This window comes from Oncorhynchus mykiss, chromosome 18 (assembly GCF_057628025.1).
Source record: "Oncorhynchus mykiss isolate SJ-2025 chromosome 18, ASM5762802v1, whole genome shotgun sequence".
NCBI classification, from domain to species: Eukaryota; Metazoa; Chordata; class Actinopteri; order Salmoniformes; family Salmonidae; genus Oncorhynchus; species Oncorhynchus mykiss.
In genome coordinates this window covers 40,616,135-40,642,407 of record NC_143039.1, presented here as the reverse complement: position 1 = coordinate 40,642,407, position 26,273 = coordinate 40,616,135, and the positions used below count along the sequence as shown (strand labels likewise).

The following is a 26,273-nucleotide window of genomic DNA, read 5'->3' as shown; positions in this document are numbered from 1 at the left end:
CCCATTGGCTGGGGCAGGGAGCAACCAGCCAATAGCGACCAGCCAATCAATAGCATTACCCAGGTTGATTGATGATCAATGCTGCCACAGACGTTGATTTACGATCGATGGAGCCAGGGCTAGTATGACTAGCCGCTCGATACTGTCCCTTTACTGTAGCTGATGAGAGATCGGGGTTGTAATCACAATACATCTCAGTAGTGCTGATATAGGATCAGTTTTACCTTGTAGGCAGATTTTAATGAATAAGATAACATGGGCAGGGGGAACTGATCCTAGATCAGCACTCCTACTCTGAGACGCTTTGGGTCCGATTCAGACTTAGGAAATGTACACTTTTCCTACGCACTTTTTAGTAGTTGGTATTCAGAGCTTTGCAAAAATGGTTCCCTTGCGTGCGCTGATTACATTTAATTCAATTGCTGAAAACCCTCCCACTTGCTGGCAAACATATTTTCCCGTAGAGTTTTCATTCAATATAGTTTTCAGTACAGTTTATCTAAAGCCATCTCTTTAAATTTGGTGTACCTTTAATTAGAATTTTCTGGACAGACTTGCTAGAATATATGGAGAGAAGGGTTCAGAATATTAGGGACCAATGAAAGAAAATACACACCTACTTGTGACCAAACCCCTCGATTCAATCTTATGTAGCATTTTGTTTTCACATTGGATAAAAGTAAAGAGTCAGACCCAGAAAATTGTATATCATACACTGCAGTTGAGGAACAATGGGAAAGTAAACCTGCTTTGAAAATTGATCAACTTTGTACCCCACTTTGGAGAAAATGGCCTTTGAAAGTTTGGGTACACCTACTGGAGAGCTCCTCTTTGTCTACACTCATTCAGCATCATTTCCACCCTCTTCAACATTAGCCCCACCTATCTTTTTAAGGATTCACATGTGAGACCATGTGCAAAACAAAATGAGTAGTGTAGTAAACAACCAAAGATTTCAAGACTAAAAGTGGTGAAAGTAGTAGACTCCAGGTAAATATACACTTTATCTAGTCGTTATCCTAACTTTGGTGCAGGTCATGTTGCTCTTCACATTGCCGTCTCTGGGGTAAACACACACTATATCAAATCAAATCTTTATTTGTTTATTTGTCACATGCACAGGATACAGAAGGTTATAATGGTATATTGAAATGACTATTTGCATAGTAGCTAAAGCAAAAACAGAAAATGTCCAGATACAAATATTGTATAAAATGTTATAATTATTAGATGATGCTTACCCAGACACACTTGTCTAAATTGGGTTATGTGAAAGAAATGCTATAACGACCCCCCCAGCCACGTCTATCTAAGCTATGTACACATGTTCATGAAATACAATAGATGGCCGTAATCACCCCCAGACACACCTGGCTACTTGATGGGTCATGTAAACATCTGGCAAAGTGGAGTATTTTGTTTAGACATGTAGCTAACTAAACACTGAACTGGCATAATCCCAACTCATACTACTACCAATGCAAACATTGTCATTGTTATAGTATGAATCTGCAGGTAGCTAAAGCTAACAACTAGGTTCAATGTTAGTTAGCTAACATTAGGCTATAACTAGCAATGCAAATGTATTTCTGATTTGAATAATGTTACTACAAAGATCATAAACCTAATGTTAGCTAGCGAGCCAGCCAGCTAACGTTCACTAGCTAGCTAACAGTATGCTTTAATTTGCAATGAAAACAACTTTCTGACAAAATTAGAAACGTATAATATCTGAAAATGAAGCTAAACTCTTACATGGATGAACGCCTCTCAGCCGATTGGAATCATTGAACTCTGTTTTGTTTGTGGCCTCATCTTGTTTGGCCAGCATTGTGTCAGGTCACGAAGGTTCACACTGACTGTGGCGTGTGCAGAAAGTATCCCATCACTTTTTCCAACTGATCTGTCGAGAGCGCCTGCTAAATTCAGGGCATCAATGTTGTTGAGAAAAGTAGCAAAACTTTTGTAGTTCTCAATGGCTAACATTATATCTTTCAAAAATGGCACGGTAGAAAGGACTGTCGACACATACTTGAGCAGCTCACGTTATAGACAGACGCATGCTACATGGCAGACCAATCCAAACTCATCTCACGGCATGTCCAGCCCATCCATTATCTCAGCCAATCATAGCTAGCAGGAAGGTTCTTGTCATTTTCCGTGGCATGCATTTTGATTTAAAAAAATGCATGTTTGCGTTCAAATGCCTCTCCTGTGAAGTAGTGATGTGCAACATACGCCAAGTTTCCTGAAACAAGTCACATTTGTCTCCCTTTCAGCACCAATTGGTAGATTTAAAACTCCTCTGATCTTGTATATTATTTATGGTTAGTGAAGCATTCATGAATAATGGGCTGGAGAAATGGTTTGGAGAGCCTTTAAGCACAAAATATATTGCTGAAATTAAAAATACAGTGAGTGGTTTGATTCATCTGAAAGTTGCCATATTCAATTGTTCAATCCATTGGAAGGTGATAAAAGAGTACAATAGGGGTGGAACAGTAGTCCTATAAATCTACTTTAATAATCCTCACTAGTCATGGAACAACAGTCCAGTTGTTGTGTACAGTGCGCCAGGCTCCAGGTTTAAAGGAAAAATCCATCCAAAACCACTCATTCCTTTAATTTACAGTGTTAAATAACACTTACATGTGAGAACAACATTTTGACGTTTTATGTGCGTTCTCAGTTCCCTCCTGTACTCCCTGATCACCCATGACTGCATGACCAAGTACAACTCCAACACCATCATCATTAAGTTTTCCGACGACACTGCAGTGGTAAGCCTGATCACTGACAACAATGAGACAATAGGGAGGAGGTCAGAGACCTGGCAGTGTTGTGCCAGAACAACAACCAATCCCTCAACGTGATCAACACAAAGGAGATGATTGTGGACTACAGAAAAAGGAGGACCGAGCACATCCACATTCTCATCGACGGGGCTGAAGTGAAGCAGGTTGAGAGCTTCAACTTCCTTGGTGTCCACATCACCAACAAACTATCATGGTCCAAACACACCAATACAGTCGTGAAGGCTCCAAAAACATCCGGTGATATTGCAGAGAGCCACATAATTTTACAGAAATAAATGTCGATGGAAATACAATTGTTAGACATGGAAATATAGATACACTTCTCCTTAATGCAACCGCTTTACGGAAAAAGCAAATCATGCAATAATCTGAGTACAGCTTTCAGACAACAAAGCAGCCAAAAATATATCTGCCATATTGGGTAGTCAACAGAAGTCAGAAATAGCATTTTAAATATTCACTTACCTTTGATGATCTTCATCAGAATGCACTCCCAGGAATCCCAGTTCCACAATAAATGTTTGATTTAGTTCGATAATGTCCATCATTTATGTCCAAAGAGCTACTTTTGTTAGCACGTTTGGTAAACAAATCCAAAGTCATGAAGCGCATTCCCTAGTTGCAGACGAAATGTCAAAAAGTTCCGTTACTGTCCGTAGAAACATGTCAAACGATGTATGGAATCAATCTTTAGGATGTTTTTAACATAAAACGTCAATAATGTTCCAACCGGAGAATTCCTATGTCTGTAGAAAAGCAATGGAACGAGAGCTAACTCTCTCATGACCGCGCCTCAGAGCCTGTGGCAATCTGCCAAGCCCTTATGAGCCCCCACTTCACAGTAGAATCCTAAAGACGGTTGACATCTAGTGGAAGCCTTAGGAAGTGCAACGTAACCAATATCCCACTGTGAATTCAATAGGGGCTGGGTTGAAAAACTACAAACCTCAGATTTCCCACTTCCTGTTTGGATTTCGTCTCAGGTTTCTGCCTGCCATATGAGTGCTGTTATACTCACAGACAGTTGTAGAAACTTCAGAGTGTTTTCTATCCAATATTAATAATAATATGCATATATTAGCAACCGGGACTGAGGAGCAGGCCATTTACTCTGGCCACCTCTGGGCACCTTTTCATCCAAGCTACTCAATACTGCCCCTGCAGCCATAAGAAGTTCATTGTTGCTCCTTATATATTTGTTCTTATTAAAACTGTATTGTTGGTTAAGGGCTTGTAAGTAAGTATTTCACTGTAAGGTTGTATTCAGTGCGTGTGACAAATCCAATTTGATTTGACTTTGAGATGGATTGAGTGAAGATTAGCTTAACAACCACGTAATGCAGCATGACAACGTGAATGCGATTGGTCGAGAGCCTGCTGGTTTGGGCGTTATATGTTCCTTCATTCATTGGATTTCTATCTCCTTTCTATAATATCTCTGGCAATGGGCACCATGCAATTCACTCATTTCTAGAGGTAGAAATATCGCAACAATATGATCAATGGATCATTCAAGAGAAGACATCCTCCTGAGTTATGACATCGGACAGTATTGAAATCTGACATGTATATATAGACGTTTTCGCGATCTAAAAGTCGTATTCTTTTTAACTTCCAGTGCAGTGAGATAGACTTTATCACAGTGCTACGTCATATCGGCCGGATTTCTACCTGCTTGAATGCCAATAACTCAGGTACACATGAAAATGTTAAATGACCCAGGGAATTGATAGAACATCACCCAGAGAAGCAAGTTATAGGACAAGCATTTTTTAAACTTCACTGTATAAAAAGTGATGACTGTACAGTGTGTTGATATGTTTCAGTTTGCTGCCATGACTGGTTTCACATTTGTCTCCAGAGATCATAAAGGAAAATAGATCTAAAACAATTATAATTTATATTTACAATCCCCTTATCTAAACGGCTTACTCATTTGTCTAGCTTTTATCAATAGCTCTTATCAATTTGTAAATTATAGTGCATGAAGAAGGGTTTTATTTCTATTGGAAAAGAAAGTTGCTGTTGTTCCACTTGGAACCAACAAGTTGCTCAACCTTATTTATCGTTTCTTTGTGCGTAAAGGTGGTAGAATTAGGAGGAAATTAAGTCAAGGTCAGAATAGAGTGTATCGGTGGTCACTACAGATCTGGGTTCAATCCCGGGCTGTGTTGTAGCCGGCCGCGACCGGGAGACGCTTGAGGTGGCGCACAATTGGCCCAGCATCATCTGGGTTAGGGGAGGGTTTGGCCGGCTAGGATGTCCTTGTCCCATCGCGCTCTAGTGACTCCTTGTGGCGGCTGGGCACATGCACACTGACAACCCAGTGTTTCCGTCCAACACATTGGTGCGGCTGGCTTCCGGGTTAAGCGAGCAGTGTGTCAAGAAGCAGAGCGACTTGGCGGGGTCGTGTTTCAGAGGATGCATGGCTCTCGGCCTTTGCCTGTCCCGAGTCCGTATAAGAGTTGCAGCGATGGGACAAGACTAACTACCAATTGGATATCACGAAAAAGTACCCCAAAAATGCAAATGATAAAGAACACAGCGTATCTGTAGACACACCTCCGCAACACCTTCATTTTTAAATGTTAAATCTACACCTCAAACAAATAATTCAAGGTCAGAATAAGGGTAGAGAGAAATTAGCATGAAAAGGGAATTACGTTCCATTTACACGCGCTTAACTCTGGACGGATTTCCCCCCTTCGTAAATACAGGCCCTAAGGAGTGTCTTGTCTATGTGGGCTGTGGTGGAGAGAGGGGCCTGGGAGCACTGACCTGAGACCAGTAGGTACTCTACTGTGTGAACAGGGAAGAGTCCTGGGCTGTAATTAAGGCTCTGTTGACAAGAGCTTTCCACTGGTTTATAGAAGCAGCAACAGGTGCACTGCTCTCTCTCTCTCTCTCTCTCTTCGGCTTTCTTTCTCACACATTCTCTCTCTCGCCACATCTCTCATAGGCAACATATTCTCTCTCTTCCATCTCTTACTTTCTCACTGTCAAATATATTATTTTTTCTCTTCTCTCTCTCACACACAGACACTCACACAGACACTCACACAGACACTCACACAGACACACACACAGACACACACACACACACAATCTCTCTCCTTTTCTCGTCTCTCTCTTAATGTGATGTCCCAGTGTTGTTCTATAGCAGGGTTGTCAAACTCATTCCACAGAGGCCCGAGTGACTGCAGGTTCTAGATGTTTCCTTTCAATGAAGCCCTAGACAACCAGGTGATGGCAATTCCTTACTAATTAGTGACCTTAATTCATCAATCAAGTACAAGGGTGAAGTGAAAACCTGCAGAGGATCGGCCCTCCGTGTAATGAGTTTGACACGTGATCTATAGCCTCCGCTGGTGGCAGAAACTCTGCAGCACTCCCTTGAACCACTTAAAAACATGTATATTGTGTCTGTTTGTGGCTGTGTCTGGTATGCATTCTGTGAAAATCAGGCGGTAGGAACAGAAGTACTGCAGAATGGCTGACCTGATGAGAAAAACTTTGAGTAAGTCCTTGCCTAAACATCTCAAATGTGATTAAAGCGATCGTTTTTCTCATCCTCCGTTAATGGGCCCAGATCGATGGTGGAAAGAAGCTTTTCTCTCCCTGCAAGCACCGACCCGAGGGGAAACAGTCAAGATATCGATAGAGCCGTGCTTCACCAACAACGCAGTGACGGACAGAGGCTCCTGTGCTCAGTGTGAGAGGCAGGCCTAGTTGGGCACAGAGAGGTAGCAAGTGCAGGGGAAGACGAAATGAGTGGGGGGAGACAGAAGAATCCTAATTAGATTTGCAATGGGAATACACTGATCATGTGTGTGTGTGTGACAGGTAACTAACACCCCCCACCATTTTGACAACTAGAACGACTGTGCTAAAAACAAAGGCAGTGGGTAGGAGAGTCGGCACGGCGACCGTCGCCGACAACAACCAGCCAGACGCATGCTGCAGCTTAATTGGGAGCGATGATGAATGAAGTGAGTGCTTATTGAATTCCCGGGCCTGTTATTTAGATAATACTGGAGAGAGGGCCCTTCTTCTCTCCCCCTCTGATCCATTCAGAGCCACAGCGGGGGTCCAGTTGCCTAATCCTGCCTGTTTGTAATGGCCACTAGTGAGCAGGGGGGGGGGGGATTTGGACCCTCTCCCCATCACTCCCTGGATCCTGTGTGTCTCTACCAAGTCCCTGTGTTGGTTTTTCTACCAAATGAGCCTATTGAAGCCTATTTGACGAGATAACTTAATCCCCCCTCCTTGTTTTAGTTTTTTTGTTGGACGATCAGGCTCAGAAGAATTGTTATATTGCTTTTTTTTCCTGGCTTTCCAAAACCAATTACCACACTTCAAAATGAGCCTGTGAGTGTATGTTAACCGCGCGTGTGTTTATGTGAGGGGAGAACAAACTTTAAAATGTCTGCCACAGAGTGGGGTAAGAAAGAGGTAACATAGGGATGCCGGAGTAGCTCACAGTTTGAGGCAACACGTCAGAACTCAACATGAGTGTGAGCCTTTGGTGACTAATGCCCGTTCTACACAGGCTAGGAGGATTTCACAGCCAAACCTCAATATGAAAACTGAGTTGCCGGGATCTCATCAGTGACTGTTGTGGTAATAAGATGCTAAAACAGGGTGGCCAATAGCAGCTTTACCAGTTAGAACCTCCATAATGTAATACAGCCTATAAGAAGCTGATGATTATGAGAAATATTCACATTTTAGTCCATACTTCATACTATGCCAAAAGGTCGTTTTTGTAAAGCATCTCAATAGAACTTAAATGGTTGTGCATCCTCCAATCAAACGCCCAGCTGTAGGAAAACACTGACTTTATTTTCTCGGTCCTACTTTCAACCACATAAAAGCAAAATGCCTTTAGAAAGGCCACCAGACCCCACTTATCCCGGACCATTGGCATAGCTTCAGATTGAGAGGTGATAGTGGTGATAGTTGGGGTATTAAAAACAGCAACATTTAGCGGTTTACAGAGAGCAAACACAGGCCTGGGTTCACAGGGGGCCAACAGAATCAATAGCCAGCGGCTCTACTTAGAAATGTGCTGTATAATCCTTGATCTCCAAGGCCATTTGCTTTTCAGCTTGAAATTGGATACACTCTACAGAACTCTACTCGCAGAACGCCGAGCGCCCCTTCCACAAATAAGACATCCTGAAAAATTGATCGGGGTGCATCCGACACAGATGATGTCTGGGGCTGAAAGACAGATATGACTCGCTGAAGGTAATTCACAAATGTGTAGAGACTAGGTCTCTTCAATGGAAAGATGAGGTGGTGTTACCATAACTACATCCCTGTTCTCAGTAATACTGAACCGCTACTATTTCTGACACAAACACTCTGAATAGGGCAGCATACAGGCAATTAGCCACATACACCGATAAGCCTACAGTGAGCCACATACACCGATAAGCCTACACAGTGAGCCACATACACGATAAGCCTACACAGTGAGCCACATACACCGATAAGCCTACACAGTGAGCCACATACACGATAAGCCTACAGTGAGCCACATACACCGATAAGCCTACACAGTGAGCCACATACACGATAAGCCTACACAGTGAGCCACATACACCGATAAGCCTACACAGTGAGCCACATACACCGATAAGCCTACACAGTGAGCCACATACACGATAAGCCTACACAGTGAGCCACATACACCGATAAGCCTACACAGTGAGCCACATACACCGATAAGCCTACACAGTGAGCCACATACACCGATAAGCCTACACAGTGAGCCACATACACGATAAGCCTACACAGTGAGCCACATACACCGATAAGCCTACACAGTGAGCCACATACACCGATAAGCCTACAGTGAGCCACATACACCGATAAGCCTACACAGTGAGCCACATACACGATAAGCCTACACAGTGAGCCACATACACCGATAAGCCTACACAGTGAGCCACATACATACACACTCCATTGTTGTAAAGAAAACAATACATTCATTGTCTCTGCTTTTCAATCGATCCGATTATCTAAAGTAAGCATGTAAGCCACTTTGAGTCTCTTCAATCCCACGGTACAGCACTGTGTCTTAAAGTGTCTGGCCTGCCTCTATGGGCAACTACTGTTATGTTTCCCCTATTGCCAATGTGCCCAGCGGTTGTGAGATCTACAGCCATCCCACTGCCAGGGGAACTTCTGAATGGAGACACCACAGCTTCATATTTTCCACCCGACGTGAAGCACCAGAGCACTGACTGACTGCAGAACAGAACCAGGCTCAATTACTGTCCCACTGCACAGTGCTGAGCGATTAACCAAAATGTTGGTTTTCATTTTTTAGACAACTAATTGACAGACAAGAACGCGTGATTGTGAGGGGACATAGAGAGCAGCTGTTGCTTTGCGAGGTATCTCTACCTGAAAATACATGATCAAAGTGATTGATAGTTGGCATTCAGCAGTCATAAAAGTAGGCCTTATTTACTTTGAAGTACTACAAAATAGTTTTTTTTTTTCAGACGTCATAGGCAGCAGTTTAATAGAGATGAGATGATGACTTAGAATGAAATAATAGTCATCAAATAAAACAATTGTAATATATACAACTGAAATATTGTATAAAAGTGAAGTAATAAATGAAGGTTAATAAGTGATCAGCAGTAATGGACCGTCACTGCCATCACGGGACTTTTATTAATTGTGTTATAGTGTGTTGTTACAGCATTTAACTCAAATAATCAAACAGAAATCTGATAAAAAAATGTTATTATATTTCAATAATCTAACCGAAACTGAACGACCTCAATCGCTCAGCACTAACACAGCCAAGCTTTTCTCTGTGAGACAATCTAAGTTGGAGGCTGGAGGGAATCAAAACAATGACTCCTAAAATAAGAGGGGGAGGGGCCGGTGTGTGTGTGTGTATCTGTCTGTTTGTGTGTGTGTGTATCCGTGTGTGTGTGTGTGTATCTGTCTGTGCGTGTGTCTATGTATGTGTCTGTGTGTGTGTGTGTGTGTGTGTGTGTGTGTGTGTGTGTGTGTGTGTGTGTGTGTGTGTGTGTGTGTGTGTGTGTGTGTGGGAAAGAGAGAGACTGAGAGCTGAAAGATAAAAGGCAGTAAAGAAACAGTCAGAGGGAGAAAGCGTGAGCGTGAGCCAGAGAAAGTGAGGGATATGATGAGGTCAGCTGCAGGTGTCCTTCATCTCATAAATCCCAGCCAGCAGGCACTTCATAAAAATATACCCATAAACATAGACTGTATACAGACTTGTCAAAGACCCAGTTGAGAAAGAAGAAACATCGCCATGCTTTTACCAAAGGTCTGCGGGAAAGGGGGACATAGAAGATAACCGCTCTTGGATGTCCATCCGAGGTTCAGTGTGTGTGTGTGTGTGTGTGTGTGTGTGTGAATATGCATGCGTGTGTTTGTCCATCAGAGTTCCAGTGTGTTTGTGTGTGTGTGTGTGAATATGCATGTGTGTGTTTGTCCATCGGAGTTCCAGTGTGTGTGTGTGTGCGTGTCTGGCACATGACAGTGAGGTCCAGTAGCATTTCCAATAATACCCGTAAGCTTGACTTCTGCATGTTCCAACAGACCATGTGTATGGCTCTAACGGCAGATCAGCTCTCTCTCAGGGCACTGCCAGGTTCATCTCTCTGTCGTAGGTGTTACTGGGACGAACGGTGGGTCATGAACAACATGACGTGAAATGGAACTGTTACAGATGAATGTGAAATCTGGCTTCTCTGCCTGGTGAGTCATCACTGCTCAGGGTGGAGACAGACAGCCCATCTCGGTGTGGAGAGAAGTTCCCAATGCATGCTGACCTGTCATCTCACCATGGTACATGTTGTCTTCTGACAGGTAGGACTAAATTTGTTGCAGCATAGTCTATGGTACAGTAATACAAAGACCCAATGTAATTTACCCATCATCTCAACGTGGTACATGTTGTCTTCTGACAGGTAGGACTACATTTGTTGCAGCTTAGTCTATGGTACAGTAATACAAAGACCTAATCTAATTTACCCATCTTCGTCTGGCTTTCAGGGGTCACCTTATTTTTTTATTGTAAAGCTAATTTTTTTTAATTGAAATTGCAATAGCAGTTTTAAAACAGACTATCATGTGAAAATTGTTGCTTTAAATCAGTGCAAGTGCAAGCACTCTCTGGCAATCTCTCTCCATCAGCTCCATTCAAATTGCATCCAAAATAGATCATCCTGATCTAGGCCTATACTGTATATAGATGTCCTGGCCTACCTCTTTCAGGTAATACATTCAATATTAGGCTTATATTTAGCTAATTAATGATGGGTTATACATAATAAGCTTCTAACTTATAGCCTCTGTTTCTTGCACAATAAGCCCGCACCTGGCCACTGGCCCCTCTTCTTAAAGAACGCTCCTTAGCTCTTGGAGACCCATGCAGGAAAAGCTAGACTAGAATAGCTTGCTGGACATGATTTTTTTTTTTGCATTCCTTATATCAATAGACTATTCGAAGAGGGACGCAAGCTCTTGTTTGCTGACTGTTAAATACAGCAGCCAATAGAACTCACAGAGTTTGAAAGAAGAGCGAACGCATGATGGTGGAAGCCTATAGAAGTCATTTATTCAGACCCAAAAGCCTTCTGCATCTAATTCTAGTCCTATATTATTCAAGGATGTCATTTGAATGATGCAGATAAGGACCACGAAACTTATTTAATTTAACTGTTGAAAGCGAGGAAGGAATGGAGCAACAAGAGAGAGAGAAAGAGGAGGTAGGCTAATAGCATTAGGGGAAATATTATGAATGGTATATTTGAGTCAGCCTACTAATTACACAGATAGGCCCTGTTATATTTCGAAATGAAAATCTAATTTGCTAACCTATACTTGTGATGTTGTAGGCGTCGTGTGCTGCACCAGAATCCCATGTTCTCTCCCTGCTTTATCACGCTTTGAAATATGTGCGTCATTCCAGTCCATACAATACAGCATTAAACAGTACAGTAATACAGTTCACACTCCAAAAGATTAGCCTACTGGAGCTAGTTCCATTTATTTACCCAAGAGTAATGATGGGTTATACTTAATAAGCACGCGGGCGTATTGTGCAAGAAACAGAGGCCAGGTGCGGGCGTATTGTGCAAGAAATAGAGGCTATACGTTAGAAGCTTATTAAGTATAACCCATAGCTAGCTACATCTATGGGCTTTTCTGTTTTTCTGTAGTGCATAATGTGCAGTAGCCTATATCATATACAGTATGTATTGGATACTGGCACAATCACTTGGACTTTTTTGGGCTTGGGCTCATAAAATGTCTTTAATGTAGGGCTCATAAAATGTCTTTAATGTAGGGCTCATAAAATGTATTTAATGTAGGGCTCATTAAACATCTTTAATGTAGGGCTAATTAAACGTCTTTAATGTAGGGCTCATTAAATGTCTTTAATGTAGGGCTCATCAAATGTCTTTAATGTAGGGCTCATCAAATGTATTTCATGTAGGGCTCATCAAATGTATTTCATGTAGGGCTCATCAAAAGTCTTTCATGTAGGGCTCATAAAATGTATTTAATGTATGGCTCATAAAATGTATTTAATGTATGGCTCATAAAATGTATTTAATGTATGGCTCATAAAATGTATTTAATGTATGGCTCATAAAATGTATTTAATGTATGGCTCATAAAATGTATTTAACGAATGGCTCATCAGGCTCAGGTAGCATCAGACTTGAATTTTCGATCAAAGCTCGAATTAAATCCGGATATAGGCCATATTTATATGCTTTATAATGCTTTTGATTGATACCGGGTTACCTGGGAGAAAAGTGTTTTATTCTCGGGATGGAGCATTTGTAAAATACCGGGAAAATATTCAACCCCTACACAAGACAGGACGTGAGACATACAGACAAAATCTCAGCCCAAATCTCAGCGCGGATATATTTGGCTACTTCCCAAGATATAACTTTTTTAAGCCAACATGGTCTCATTCGAATACATCAAAATAGTTACATTTCACCACAGTAGTTATACTTCACGTGAGTGGACAAAGTCAAAGTCACTTATGGACATATTACTTATTTGTCACTATAATGGCATATTAGCAAGGCTATAATGTCGGTTGAAATAGTGTTCTGCGATGATGGTGCTCTACATTTGAGGGACTGAATACTACCGCATCTATCTCTTTAACGCACTATACCCTTTACACAGACGTGTTTCGGAAAAAAATAGATTTTAATTTACCAAATGCTCGTCATCAAACTCCCTGACCTAACAAAATGGATGGCTAGTGGGAGGCGGAGAGGAGTAGAGTAGCGAGGCACAAAATGCACGTATCCAGAACACCGAACATACCACAGGTGCCTAGGGCCATGCTCTCCTCCTCAGCAATCTCAAATCTTCAGTCTGTAAGACAGGCCATGGCCACGAGTCCTGTGACCTAATTATTGTGCAGCTCACATAATTCTGGTTCATTGTTAAACAAACCGGAACAGTAGGTCCCTGGGTTCAAACATCGAATATTTCTTCATGTCCAGGGCGGTGGTGTTCCATGATCAATGTGTATCTCACAAATCTAACCAAACAAGTCAATATTATACCATTTGCACGTATACAGCATTTGCAAAGATATTGCCATCACTACACATGGTTCTCCATTTTGCTTATAATAAATCATTATTATACACATTGGCTATAATTTCAAATGGTGCAAAAAAACAGTGAATTTCACAGAAATCCCGAAACAAGAGCATTTGGCTCCAAAAATAATATTGTGTGCATTGAACTGCATCCAAAAACAAGCTGAGTGGGGAGCGATGAGGAGAAAGAATGCGGATAATGCGAGGAGGGGAGGGTGGATGAGAGAGGATGAGAGAGGAGTGAGATCAATCCAGAGAACAGCTGGGGTGGGTTGAGCAGGGTCAAGCTCAGGAGACCGTCTCACAGCCAAGGTCATCCTTTGATCTTCACAGGCAGAAAACGGCCCCTAACCTTTGGGCTGGCTGGAAGGATTCTAAACTCTGGGTTGTCTCTCTCTCCCTTTCTGCTCTCCTTCTGTCCTTACATCTTTCTCCCTCTACTTCTCTCTCAAAGTCAATCATAACCACACACGCCTAAAAGCCCTCAGAGCTAGAGCATGCCTGTCCTCTACAGAAACGTTGAATACCATCCAAGTGGTTATTATTATTATTATTATTGCTGTAGTGCGGTCGCTGAATACATTTCATTGCTTTGCGACAGTCTCCTGCACACGGAGAGAGAGAGACTCATCTTTCTCCTCACCTTGGTTGTGCTCACGGTGCCGGGGATTGATATAGTTCAGTGGCCAAACAAACAAAGCGTGACAAATCCAGACGATTGTCTGTGGGTGAGATAAGAGTCTAATGAGAAAGTGCACGTCGGGGGGGAGGGGGGGGGGGGGGGGGAATGTATCCTTTGCAGAGAATCTGTGATGTACTGGGGATTTTAATAACTTCCTGTGTCTCCCTGGTTTAATGGTGAGACACGCAGGCAGCCAAAGCGGAGTTTACCCTATGGGAACAGATTCCATTAAGATGCAATATCTTTCTCAAAAGTGCATTTCTACACTCTAAAATGACCACGGAGGGTAATTATTTCCTATTGCTCGGCATATCAGAAATGATGATAGTGTTGAGAGGAATAATGCAATCACGGCTGAGGAACATGGAGATATGGTTTATATTGGGTAAAAAAAAAAACGGAGGATAATTATAAAATAATATACGATACACCGTCAAATTGATCTTCAGCTTTTCGTCGAAACTCTAGTAAAAGAGTTTAATCAAAAACAAATTACAGATCAATGCCAGATCAACCTACATCCCATAATCAAACACGTGCTTGTGCCCTTCTCTTAGACTGCCTGACACTGCTCCGCAAACCAGCAGCTCAAACCCCCAACCTGCTCAGCTGCGCATTAAGTTAAATCTATCGCTGGGAGAGAAAATTGGACACCAGACAGACCGGTTATTACCCAGGGGAATGTGGGAGGGATCTGAAAAATTAACATGGATTACTCAAGTATGACTGACAGTTTCAGAAGGGCTTTTACGACTTACCAAGTGATTTGGGACTTGCCTTAATTCAGCGAGAGATGTTTAATACTGTGGGCTGTCTCGGCTATATCTTGGCACAACAGCGCCTTGGCTGAGGCTGGTCGGACGGCTAGGGAGGGAACTTTCCCCGCAGCCCCGGCAGGCCCAGACCCATTGTTCTGCTAAGAATGATGGGATTTTTAGTTGGGCCAACATTTCTGGTTAGGGGGACTGTCTACAGGCCTCGGTTGTGCTTCCCAGGGGTGGCCCCCATGAACTCTCCTTCTCTTGCATCTGGTTGGTCTGCGGTGGGCAGGTGGGTACGGGGGTTTTACCAAACCAGATGCCTGGGTTACATGGGAATTCATCACGGATAAAGGAAGTTAATTTGAGAAAACTGGGGAATTTTGAAGATTTTCCAAAAGTAATCTCATTCATATGTGGAGATGCTTTACATGGGAAAGCACTGCTGTGGTCAGGAGGAGGGACTTGGCTTTAGTCGTCAGTTTTTTTGGAATAGAGAGCCTGGGAGACACTGCGGTATCGTGAAAACAGACAAACAGAGGGAATGGAATAGGACGGTGAGAAAGAGGAACAGGAAAGGGCTTGAACATTTTGCATGTTTCCCGTTTGGGTTCTGTCTCCCAGGGCCATCGCCACTTCCTGATGCGGTTTCCATCATTTACAGAGCATCTACTGGACAACTGGAGTCGACTTTCAACCGCGCGGTCGGGTTGGCCGACTAAAACAAAGGAAGATAAAGGATGAAGGGATAAAACAAGAGATTTCTAAATCAGTCTGGACTTGATCTTTGTCTATATTCATGGGGTTACCAAAGTCAGCATCGAGCAACGTAACAGTCTTGGCAAATCCTTATTCCTTCCTTTTTCTTCCCCAAATGAATCTAGAAACACACTCACTGCGTCGATCAAGCAAAAGCATGCTGCCATTTTGATTGTTCCATACCACACTCCAATTCCAAGAGCAAAGAACAGCAATAGGATGAGGTCGTATTGTACTCTAATCTGATCAGTTCATTCTTCTTGCTGTCATCACTTTGACATGAGACGAGAGCAGCATGGATGAAATCGGTTCACGTTGCCAGAATGGAACGGCCTGTAATGTATCTACTGTACCTGAGCTCATCTTGCATTTAGAAACGGGTGTCAATGATAAGCAGCGTTTTAAAGCATTTGCATGAGAGAGACCTAATCGTCTAGGCTCACACCACTAGGAGGATGAACTCATTTTTATCTGCTCTGCCTTTGACTTTTCAAATGCTCCAGTTCACCCCGTAAATCATAATGCATCCCTATCGGGGTTTAATACACTATGTTTTACAACTTTAGCGATTCCTTACCACCACCGTTGGGTGGTTTTACACACTGCAGACACTGAAAAACAAGGGTTTCATTTTCATAAACTATTCCTCAAACCTTCTCTCCTGCAAAATAGGCCGCTAATAACGATTTCTTTGTGTGTGTGTGTGTGTGTGTGTGTGTGTGTGCGCACGAGTGTGTGCGTTTGGAGTTGAGCGGCAGGCGGGCGCAGGCAGCAGCATTGACTGCCGCATTGCACAGAATACCTAAACAGCTGTGGTCCCCCTTCGAAGCGATCGATCATGTTCCAGTCTCTGGATCTCTGGATCAGACACGGGGAGAGCTGACTGCTCCAATCCTCATCCCATCTCACTCTCAGGCTTTAGCAACAGATTGGCTACATAGAAAAGCAAAACGCTTCAGTATGGGATTACGTTTTGCAGTATCACTTGCTCTATTGAATTGAAATGAAACTGGTCCAAGTCAGTTTGTTTGAAAAGATCTAGTAACCAGTATAGTTGCTGTCTAGTTAGCTACATGTAATGCCACTAATACATTGAAATCCCATGGAACTACTATGCAAATTCAATTGTATGTGCATTTTATTGTAAAGTATTTGACCTTCATCTGCGTTTCATTTATCCAATGTCATCCTCTCTCTGCCTCTGCACCACACATCTCCAGCTCTGTCCTTGCTTTATCTCTGAATCACGGACTTCCTGCCCATAGTGGCCACTTCCTGCATATTTCCCTATGGCCCCTTGACGTTAACTGATTACCTGTAGCTGACGTCCGGATATTTACTTCTTCCTATGGGACACGGGGTGACAACTCTACATCATCGCACAGCAACTGGATACACCTGAGTAGAAAAAACACAACTGCTGGCGGTGCCGTGCCCTATCTCTCTATATTACTAAATATAATGGGGTGGCCAAGCAGGCAATTCCAGAGGCTTGTCAAAACGTAGGCCAGAGAGGACTGGCGCAAGCCTAGGGCACCGAGGAATGTGTACATTGTGTTTCTGGGTTGTGTTACATGGTGATAAGAAAGAGACAGGACTTCATTAGCATTATGTAGATGCTGACACTGCACATTCAGGTCAGGACGAGTGGTTTTGTGTGAGTATGTGTGCGTGTATTTATGCCTGTCAAGGGGACAGTGTGTTTAAGGCCAGTCACGTCCGTTTGACACCCCCCTGCCCACTGAGCTGTCAGAACAGGATGGATGAAGAGGGTGCCCTGCATAGCAATGGTCTCAGGAGAAATACCAGCAGCACCATGACACGACAACACATCATGCTACACCAGGATACACTAGGCTAAAGCTACACTGTGGCCTTCCCAACGCGCTACACTAGGCTAACGCTATGCTAGTGCTGTAGCCTTCACGCCTTTAGAAACACAACGCCTGCAACGCTAACTCTACACTAGCGCGTGTGTAGGAGGAGTATTTGCTCTGCCTCACAAAGAGGCCAGGCGCTCTGAACTCTGCTCTGTCTGGGGGCCTGCAGCTAGAACATCTGCGTTTGATGTTTAGAGGCATTGTTTGTTGTTGAGAGATTCGGTAGACAGTGACACCATGTCAAAGTGGGCAGGGTTTTGATCGAGAAAGACAGTACATTTCAACCTCCATACACAGAGAGACACAGACGATACTGTAGCTAACAAGGTTAAAAAAACAAAAACAACGGGCAGTACTACAGTGACGGGATGAATCAGTCTGTCAATAGCACCAGTTGTCCAATGGGAATGAGCTCTTATCAACGGCAACAACAAGGAGATGTTGTAATCAAACATGTCACTGTGCAAGAGGAGGCCATCAAATCACAGCAGCTTTGCCAAACCCTTCAGGATATGAACATTTCAGTTAAATGAAGTTCTGACATACAGTGTTTTCTTTTTCTTTTCAGCAAGTATTCAGAAAGGATGTTGTGTCAGTCGCCAGGTTTCCATCCAATTGGCAAGAGATCTTCATGGGAATATTCTAAAATCCGCATAAAGAATGTGCATTTTCCCACCTGTGGCGTTTTCACCAAACTGACTTGTTGCGGGTAAGAGCCAGTGGGTGATGACATGCGCGCAAAATGTACTTTTTTTGCTTACGTTTTCATGTCCTGAATAAAAAGTTCAAAGTTCAATGTTTTTACATCTGCATTTTCAACTCTACCAGTAGTTTTGTCACAAAAAGAGTTGCGTTAAATAGAAAATGTGTCTACGCTGGTCTATGTGTGCTCTAGCTGCCAGCTGGCAGATACAGTGCAGGTAGGCTGTGCGGAGAGGGTGGTCTACATGATGAGATTATTATGGATGAGAACTAGAATGTGTTTATTTGTCAATCGGCAGTCGAGCATCAGTCATCATGTCACCAGAATAAGATATTTCTTGAAAGGAGCATTATGATGTGAAGTTCATCGTAACTTACTTCATCTGCAGCCGAATAAACGAGAGTTCATGCTTTCTCAAGTCATAGTGGGAGGACCACACCATATCATCCAGTGACTCCAAGTTTATTTGCCCCACCATTTCTTGCATAATACATTATTTATACAATTGTACCGAAACGACCTGTTTCCATCACTGTTGTCAATGATTTTGTTTTATACAGTATGACTTTGAAAGCTGTGTATGGAAACAGTGTTACTGGCGTTCACGCAATACCCCATAATGTCAAAGTGGACTAATGTTTTCGGAAATATTTACAAATTAATAAAAAAATGAAAAGCAAAAAATGTCTTGAGTCAATAAGTATTCAACCCCCTTTGTTATGGCAAGTCTAAATAAATTCAGGAGTAAAACGTGGCTTAACAGGTCACATAATAAGTTCCATTGTGTTTAATAACACGATTTTTTGAATGACTACTTCATCTCTGTACCCCACACATACAATTATCTGTAAGGTCCCTCATTAGAGCAGTGCATTTCAAACACAGATTCAACCACAGAGACCGATTAGGGAGGTTTTCCAATGCCTGTTGGACATTTGAATATCCCTTTGAGCATGGTGAAATAATGAATGACAATTCGGTATGGGCCTGAACAACGTGACCCAGAAGTTTTGTCATTTATAATTTACATTTGAGAAATGTATCGGGACCCATCTGATAGCGGTTCCATATGTGACAGAGATGAAAACCTCTGTTAGAAACGTAGAAAGAACGGGAATATAAATATGCAACAACTAGGATCGGTTGCTAATATGACTAGGATTGTTCCTTTGGCTTCTAGACAACGAAAGAAAGTTGATATGAAAAACAATAGAAAAGGAGAGAAACGGCATAGCGGCGGGTCCAATAGGGAAGTAAATGCAAATACATTTGCAAAAAAATCAATAATTACTCCTGTCTATACAGAAATAAATCTAATCATTCAAAATACTTCACCATTTACAAGATTTGAACACGTTTTCATTGTCTTTTGTTTGGAGTGCTCCATGTGAGCAATGAGCATATGTCTCTGTCCTGATCATGTGTAGGGAGCGGAGCATACGTACCTGAGCACGCATAGAAGTACCTGGTTTGCTGCGCGGAAATGTTGGAAAGTGTTGTGTTTTTTTTATTTCCACTGCGGATGATAATATATTAAAACTAGTTCCTCACAGCAAGCTATTTGAAAAATCTTTCCAACAATCTCCCCCTTGATAATCACCAATCTTCGGTGTGAAAGAGTTATAGGCCTACTGCTGCATTGGCCTGTAGGCTATCAGCTCCATGCGCTAAAATCTTTAGCCGCAAATGGATCACAGTGTACCAATGTGTCTGGCTGGTGATCTCGAACGAGTTGATGTTTAACTTTTTGTTTTTTATCATTTTAATTCCGATTTTTTTAAATTAACCACGTGACCATGATTTTGAGAAACGAAAACGTTATTATTGAAATGAAACTGTTCCACGAAAATCTGCATTTGAAAATCATAACTGGCTTCCACAAACTTGAAACACACGCTGCCGATGAGGTCTTTATAAAACAATTGCCTCCACGTTTCAATGGTCGTATCTTGCCTATAGGCTACTTTGAAGCAAGGTAAGACATGCCTCATATCATATGAAATAAAACATTCCCGACTTCAAACAATGAAGCATGTTTTCACAATGCATCCTGCCTCCAGCTCGCGTTGTAAAGCGGTGGATGACACACTGATAGCCTGTTGCCTGCATTTGAATGCTGAATGAAAGGCACGCTTCAATTACCAGTTGAGAAATAAAAATAGTAGCTCATTTGAATCGTGCACCGAAACAGTTTTAACATGCGATTGCATTTAGAATTGTTGCGCAATGGACTGGCTTATAAAAACACATGTTTTACTTCAGCTGAAGAGGTACAGGAAACAAAATAGGCTTTGTATACTGTGCACGTGTGATAGTTGTTGGAAAAGATACATGACACCTAACAAAATTCCAGAAAACGATGCTACTTAACCTATAGACCGATAAGCATGATGACCAATGGTACACTGAGTATACAAAACATTAAGAACACCCGCTCTTTCCGTGACATAGACTGACCAGGTGAAAGAAACGATCCCTTATTGACGTCACTTGTTAAATCCACTTCAATCAGTGGAGATGAAGGGGAGGAGACGAGTTAAAGAAGGAACCCGCTCAGGGATTTCACCATGAGGCCAATGTTGACTTTAAAACAGTTACAGAGTTGAATGGCTGTGATAGGAGAAAACTGAGGATGGATCAACAACATTGTAGTTACTCCACAATATTAACCTAAATGACAGAGCGAAAAGAAGGAAGCCTGCACAGAATATAAATATCCCAAAACATGGATCCTGTTTGCAATAAGGCACTCAAGTAAAACTGCAAAAAATTTGGAAAATAAATTAACTTTATGCGCAGAATAGAAAGCATTATGTTTGGGGCAAATCCAACACAACACATTCAACACCACGGACTACCACTATATATATCTTCAAACATGACATTGTTTAAATAATAATAATATTTTTTTCAAGCATGGTGGTGGCTGGATCATGTTATGGGTATGATTGTCATCGGCAAGGATTAGAAACGTTTTTTAAGATAACAAGTAACGGAATAGAGCTTAAGCACAGGCTAAATCCTAGAGGAAAACCAGGTTCAGTCTGCTTTCCAACAGACACTAGCTGATAAATTCATCTTTCAATAACCTAAAACACAAGGCCAAATATAGTTTCTTACCAAGATGACACTGAATGTTCCTGAGTGGCCTAGTTACTGTTCTGACATAAATCAGCTTGAAAATCTATGGCAAGACTTGAAAATGGCTGTCTAGTAATGATCAACAACCAACTTGACAGAGCTTGAAGCATTTTAAAAAGAATAACGTGCAAATATTGTACAATCCAGGCGTGCAAAGCTCTTAGAGACTTACCCAGAAAGACTCACAGCTGTAATCGCTGCCAAAGGTGATTATAATATGTATTGACTAAGAGGTGTGAATACTTATATAAAATAGATGTTTCTGAATTTCATTTTCAATACATTTGCTAACATTTAAAAAAACATATTTTCACTTTGTCATTATGGGGTATTGTGGGTAGAAAAATAATCCATTCAATCCATTTTGAATTCAGGCTGTAACACAACAAAATGTGGAATAAGTCAAAGGGTCTGAAAACTTTCTGAAGGCACTATAGAAAGACACATTTCTAGCTGATCGCTGAAAAATCTTGTCCGTTGGCACCTTTCCTTAGAATCTATAAAACATAATAGTCCCAAGCACCTGGGAAGTGACACTTAAAGGGGAAGGTCAGTGTGATATTAACACGTTAAAGGTTTCCCATTACATCCCAGCCTCATATACGCCCCTGCCTTTAATGGCTTGTGGGATAGCCTATGCAGTGGGCTGAGTGATTGTATGGGCAATTTCAAACATGTCTCTATGGTGGCTATATTCTAAGGGTAGTCCGTGCTGTGTCCCTGTGGATCCCAGTGTGTCAATAAAACCATCAGAGGGCCCGGTGAGGCCTCCACAGAAACTCTTCTGCCCTCTGGTCCCTATTGAAATGAACAGGGGTCTTAGTGCAACGCTGCACCTGGCCTAAGAAACTGCTGAGGCAGCCCGTTCTCCTATTCTCTCTGCCTCTCCAACTCCCCCATCTCTTTTTCTCTCTCTCTCTCACTCTCTCTCTCTCTTGGTTCCCTTGGAAGTTTGGCTGCAGGAAAGGCAGCTCTTAAGTAGATTTCCGAGCAGCAGAGAAGCACGCAGTGTGAATATTAAGAGCGCTTTGGCTGCCCTAGAAGCTCCGGAGTTCAACGGTCGGCGGACAGCCAGGGGAGGCCCATTTTGACCGGGAGGCGAGCGTTAGCAACGACGCTCACGTCATGCGTCACAAATGCGATTGTTGACAATCTCCCAAAGAGGGGGAAGTTGAGACGGTGCAATTTAAATAACTGAATCAGGACGGAGGGTTTGGAAGGTGGGGGGGGGGGGGGGTGTTTCAGCAGAGAGGGGAGTCTTCTTACCTGGAATGCCTGGTGGGGTTTTCAGGTATTTCCCATTGAAATGCTGTATCACCACTTCACATTTCTCCGTCGACTCCATCCTGTGACAAAAGGATGAATTCAAGCGGGGATATTATATTACACATGAATGAATAGCTAAAACGTGTTATAGAAAACATACAACAGTCCTTTCATATCTACTGAAGTGCCTAGGCAGAATACAATTCTCACACGCGATGAATGCCAAAAGCATGACATTTCATACATGCAGTACCTTTGAGTATGCATGGAACATTTTCCACGTTGATCCCAATGCAGATTTGAGGCCCTATGACAACACCTATTGTTTTCCTTGGCCGAGTGCCTACAGTATTGTGGCTGAGTCATTTTATGAGGAGGCTAATTGAGGATATACACCCTTGAGTCACAGTGATATCCAAATTCTCCTGGGCTAATTGAGGAAGAGAGTGGGGTGAGCACTAATAGGATATGAGAGACTGGAGAGAGCGTTGACTGTCTGCGTGTCATGGAACAGGAAGGGCGAGTGTGGTGGAGTTACTAAGGGAGTGGAGTCACACAGTGTGACTGTGACTCATTTACAGAGAACAGAGTAGTATCATATTAAACCCTCCCTTCCTCCGCCCAACTCAGACCACTGATCAACTAAAGACGTACGTACCAGTAAGGGGTCTGTGATGTCTCTCTGTGTATCACTTACTAGATTATCCATCCCCTCTATCTATCATCCTGCCTTCTTTACTCTGTCTTACTCTCTCGCGCATCTCTTTTTCTGTTTCATCTTTCTCTTTCCTTTTCTTTCACCCCCCTGTCATCCATACCGCTCTTCTTGACCCTCTATCTTTTTCTCATGACTCATCCATCTCTTTCTCTCATCTATCCACCCCCCCTTGCCTATTTTCTACCCAATATTTCTCACCGGTCTCATCTCTCTCTCTCTCTCTCTCTCTCTCTCTCTCTCTCTCTCTCAGTGGGACCCGTGGTGTAAGTGGGTCAGGTCTATGTGTCTCATTGTGGCAGGGTGAGTCAACGGAGCCCTTTTCACAGTGAGTGGCCTTGAATGGCCTACCCTGCACACATTCACCCACCGCTGCTGCCAGTGATCTAATGGGGCGCACGCGCTCCAGACACACACACACAGACACAATTACACACACTCTCAGTTCAGAACCTCCCTCCTTCCCTCCTGCTATTCCCAACGGGAGAGAGGTCCCAGAGGAGCGTCTGTATAGAGCAGAGGTAACCTCTCTGTTCTTCTTAATTCTAAATAAACCCTTCGCCCTACCAAAGCACTTCATACAAACCATATGCAATAATGAACTTCTGTCACGAGTGGAACTAGGGGTTGATTTCTAACTGGTAAAATGTATCTCCTGTGAGTAGTTGGATCAGAGCTAGTCTTTACCTCTAGAACTAGTCTTTACCTCTCTCTCAATTACATTTCAATTCTCTCTCTTTCTCAATGTTAACATGTGTTAACATTGCCAAATCAAGTGAAATAGATAATAAACTAAAGTGAAATAAACAATAAAAAATGTACAGTAAACATTACACTTACAAAAGTTCCAAAATAATACATACATTTCAAGTGCCACATTATCTCTATATACACTCACTCTCTCACTCTGTTACAACCTGTTCTCTCTCTCTCTCTCCTTCTGTTCCACCCTCCCATCTCCCTCACCCCTCCCTCCTGCTCTCTTAGGCCTGTCAACCACCCTGGCTGCTCTGCCTCCTCTCTGCTCTCTGTGAGGCAGGGAGGCCTGATGGTTAATGACATCAGGTGATCATGTCCACAGTGATTAGCTGTGAGGCCCCCAGTAATGGGCTCTGATAACAGTGATGGAGGAGTGCAGAAACACTTAGCAAGGTTTACTCTCTCTAATGCCCCTCTGTCCCTCAACATCTGTGGACTAGAGGCTGGGGCCCTCTTTCTCAACAACTGATTGTTTAAACCTCAAATGGACGGTACCCTATTCCCTATGTAGTGAATTGCTTTTGAGCAGAGCCCAGGGAATATATGCACTATATAGGGAATAGGCTACCATTTTGGATGCACTCTTATCTCTCTCGCTCTCTCCTTCTGCCTTTCCATCTCTCTTGCTCACTCCCTATTTCTTCACCCCCCATCCCTCTTTCTGCTCTCCCGCTCTATGGACTTTCTCCCCCCCATCTCTCTGTTCTTCTTTCCTCAACAGTCTCCCTAAGCATCTCTCTGTTCTTCTTTCCTCAACAGTCTCCCTAAGCATCTCTCTGTTCTTCTTTCCTCAACAGTCTCCCTAAGCATCTCTCTGTTCTTATTTCCTCAACAGTCTCCCTAAGCATCTCTCTGTTCTTCTTTCCTCAACAGTCTCCCTAAGCATCTCTCTGTTCTTCTTTCCTCAACAGTATCCCTAAGCATCTCTCTGTTCTTCTTTCCTCAACAGTATCCCTAAGCATCTCTCGGATTTTGCCTCTCCCTTCCACTCCTCTCTTTCCCCATCATATTACTTCCCCACTCAGCCCTACTTGAACAGGTGGAGTGTGTTAGCCTGCGCTGAGCTGTTGTGTTGGTGTGTGTGTGTGTGTGTGTGTGTGTGTATTGATCTGCAGGAGTCTGCCTGTCAATCCTTCTGTAACCCACTGTAATAGAGTGGGGAATAGGAGGGGACTGCAGCATGGGCTGATTAAGAGAAATCTCTGCAAGATGGTGTTGTTGTTCTCATGAACACCTTCCTCTGGGTAAACAAGCCGGGAGTGTTGAGTTGTGGGGAGAGAAATGAGAGCAGTGTGGAGAATGAGGAGGATGTACGTGACTTTGAAGGGATAGGAGGGTAAAGTCTCATTTTACAGGAGGAAAATAGAGCCTAGACAAGTAGCATAATGCTATGCAGACACAAGTGTCAATATCTCACGGAGCCCCCCCCCACACACACACACACACACTCCCCCCCACCCCACACACACACATACACACTCTTCAGGCAATACAGAATCTGTCTTTGGCGTGAGTGTGTGTGTTCCAGCAAGCAGTGGTGGAAAAGTACCCAACTATCATACTTGAGTAAAAGTAAAGATACCTTAATTGTCACGCCCTGGTCTTAGTATTCTATGTTTTCTTTATTATTTTTGGTTAGGCCAGGGTGTGACATGGGTTTATTATGTGGTGTGTTTTGTCTTGGGGTTTTTCGTAGGTATTGGGATTGTGGCTTAGTGGGGTTTTCTAGTATAGTCTATGGCTGTCTGGAGTGGTTCTCAATCAGAGGCAGGTGTTTATCATTGTCTCTGATTGGGAACCATATTTAGGCAGCCATATTCTTTGAGTGTTTCGTGGGTGATTGTTCCTGTCCCTGTGTTTGTTGTCACCAGATAGGCTGTTTATGTTTTCGCACGCTTATTGTTTTGTTAGTATATTCATGTATAGTTTCTTTATTAAAGAACCATGAACACCAACTACGCCGCATTTTGGTCCGATCCTTGCTACACCTCCTCGTCAGAGATAGAAGAAAACCGTTACATTAATAGAAAAACGACTCAAGAAAAAAGTAAAAGTCACCGAGTAAAAGTATAAGTAATTTCAAATTCCTTATATTAAGCGAACCAGATGGCACCATTTCGTTGTTTTTTATTTCTTTACGGAAAGCCAGGGGCTCCA

General features: G+C 42.7%; 1 protein-coding gene across 7 annotated transcripts in view; it reads right to left on the bottom strand.

Moving 5' to 3' along the window:
* LOC110496032 (RNA binding motif, single stranded interacting protein) overlaps nt 1-26,273 on the bottom strand; it is a 276,061-nt gene that overhangs the window by 78,169 nt on the left and 171,619 nt on the right. For all 7 annotated transcript variants that reach the window (XM_090208428.1, XM_090208424.1, XM_090208425.1 and 4 more), the window contains one exon: nt 22,643-22,722. In XM_090208428.1, the coding sequence (XP_090064554.1) occupies nt 22,643-22,722 (80 nt within the window). The remainder of the gene's footprint in view (nt 1-22,642; nt 22,723-26,273) is intronic.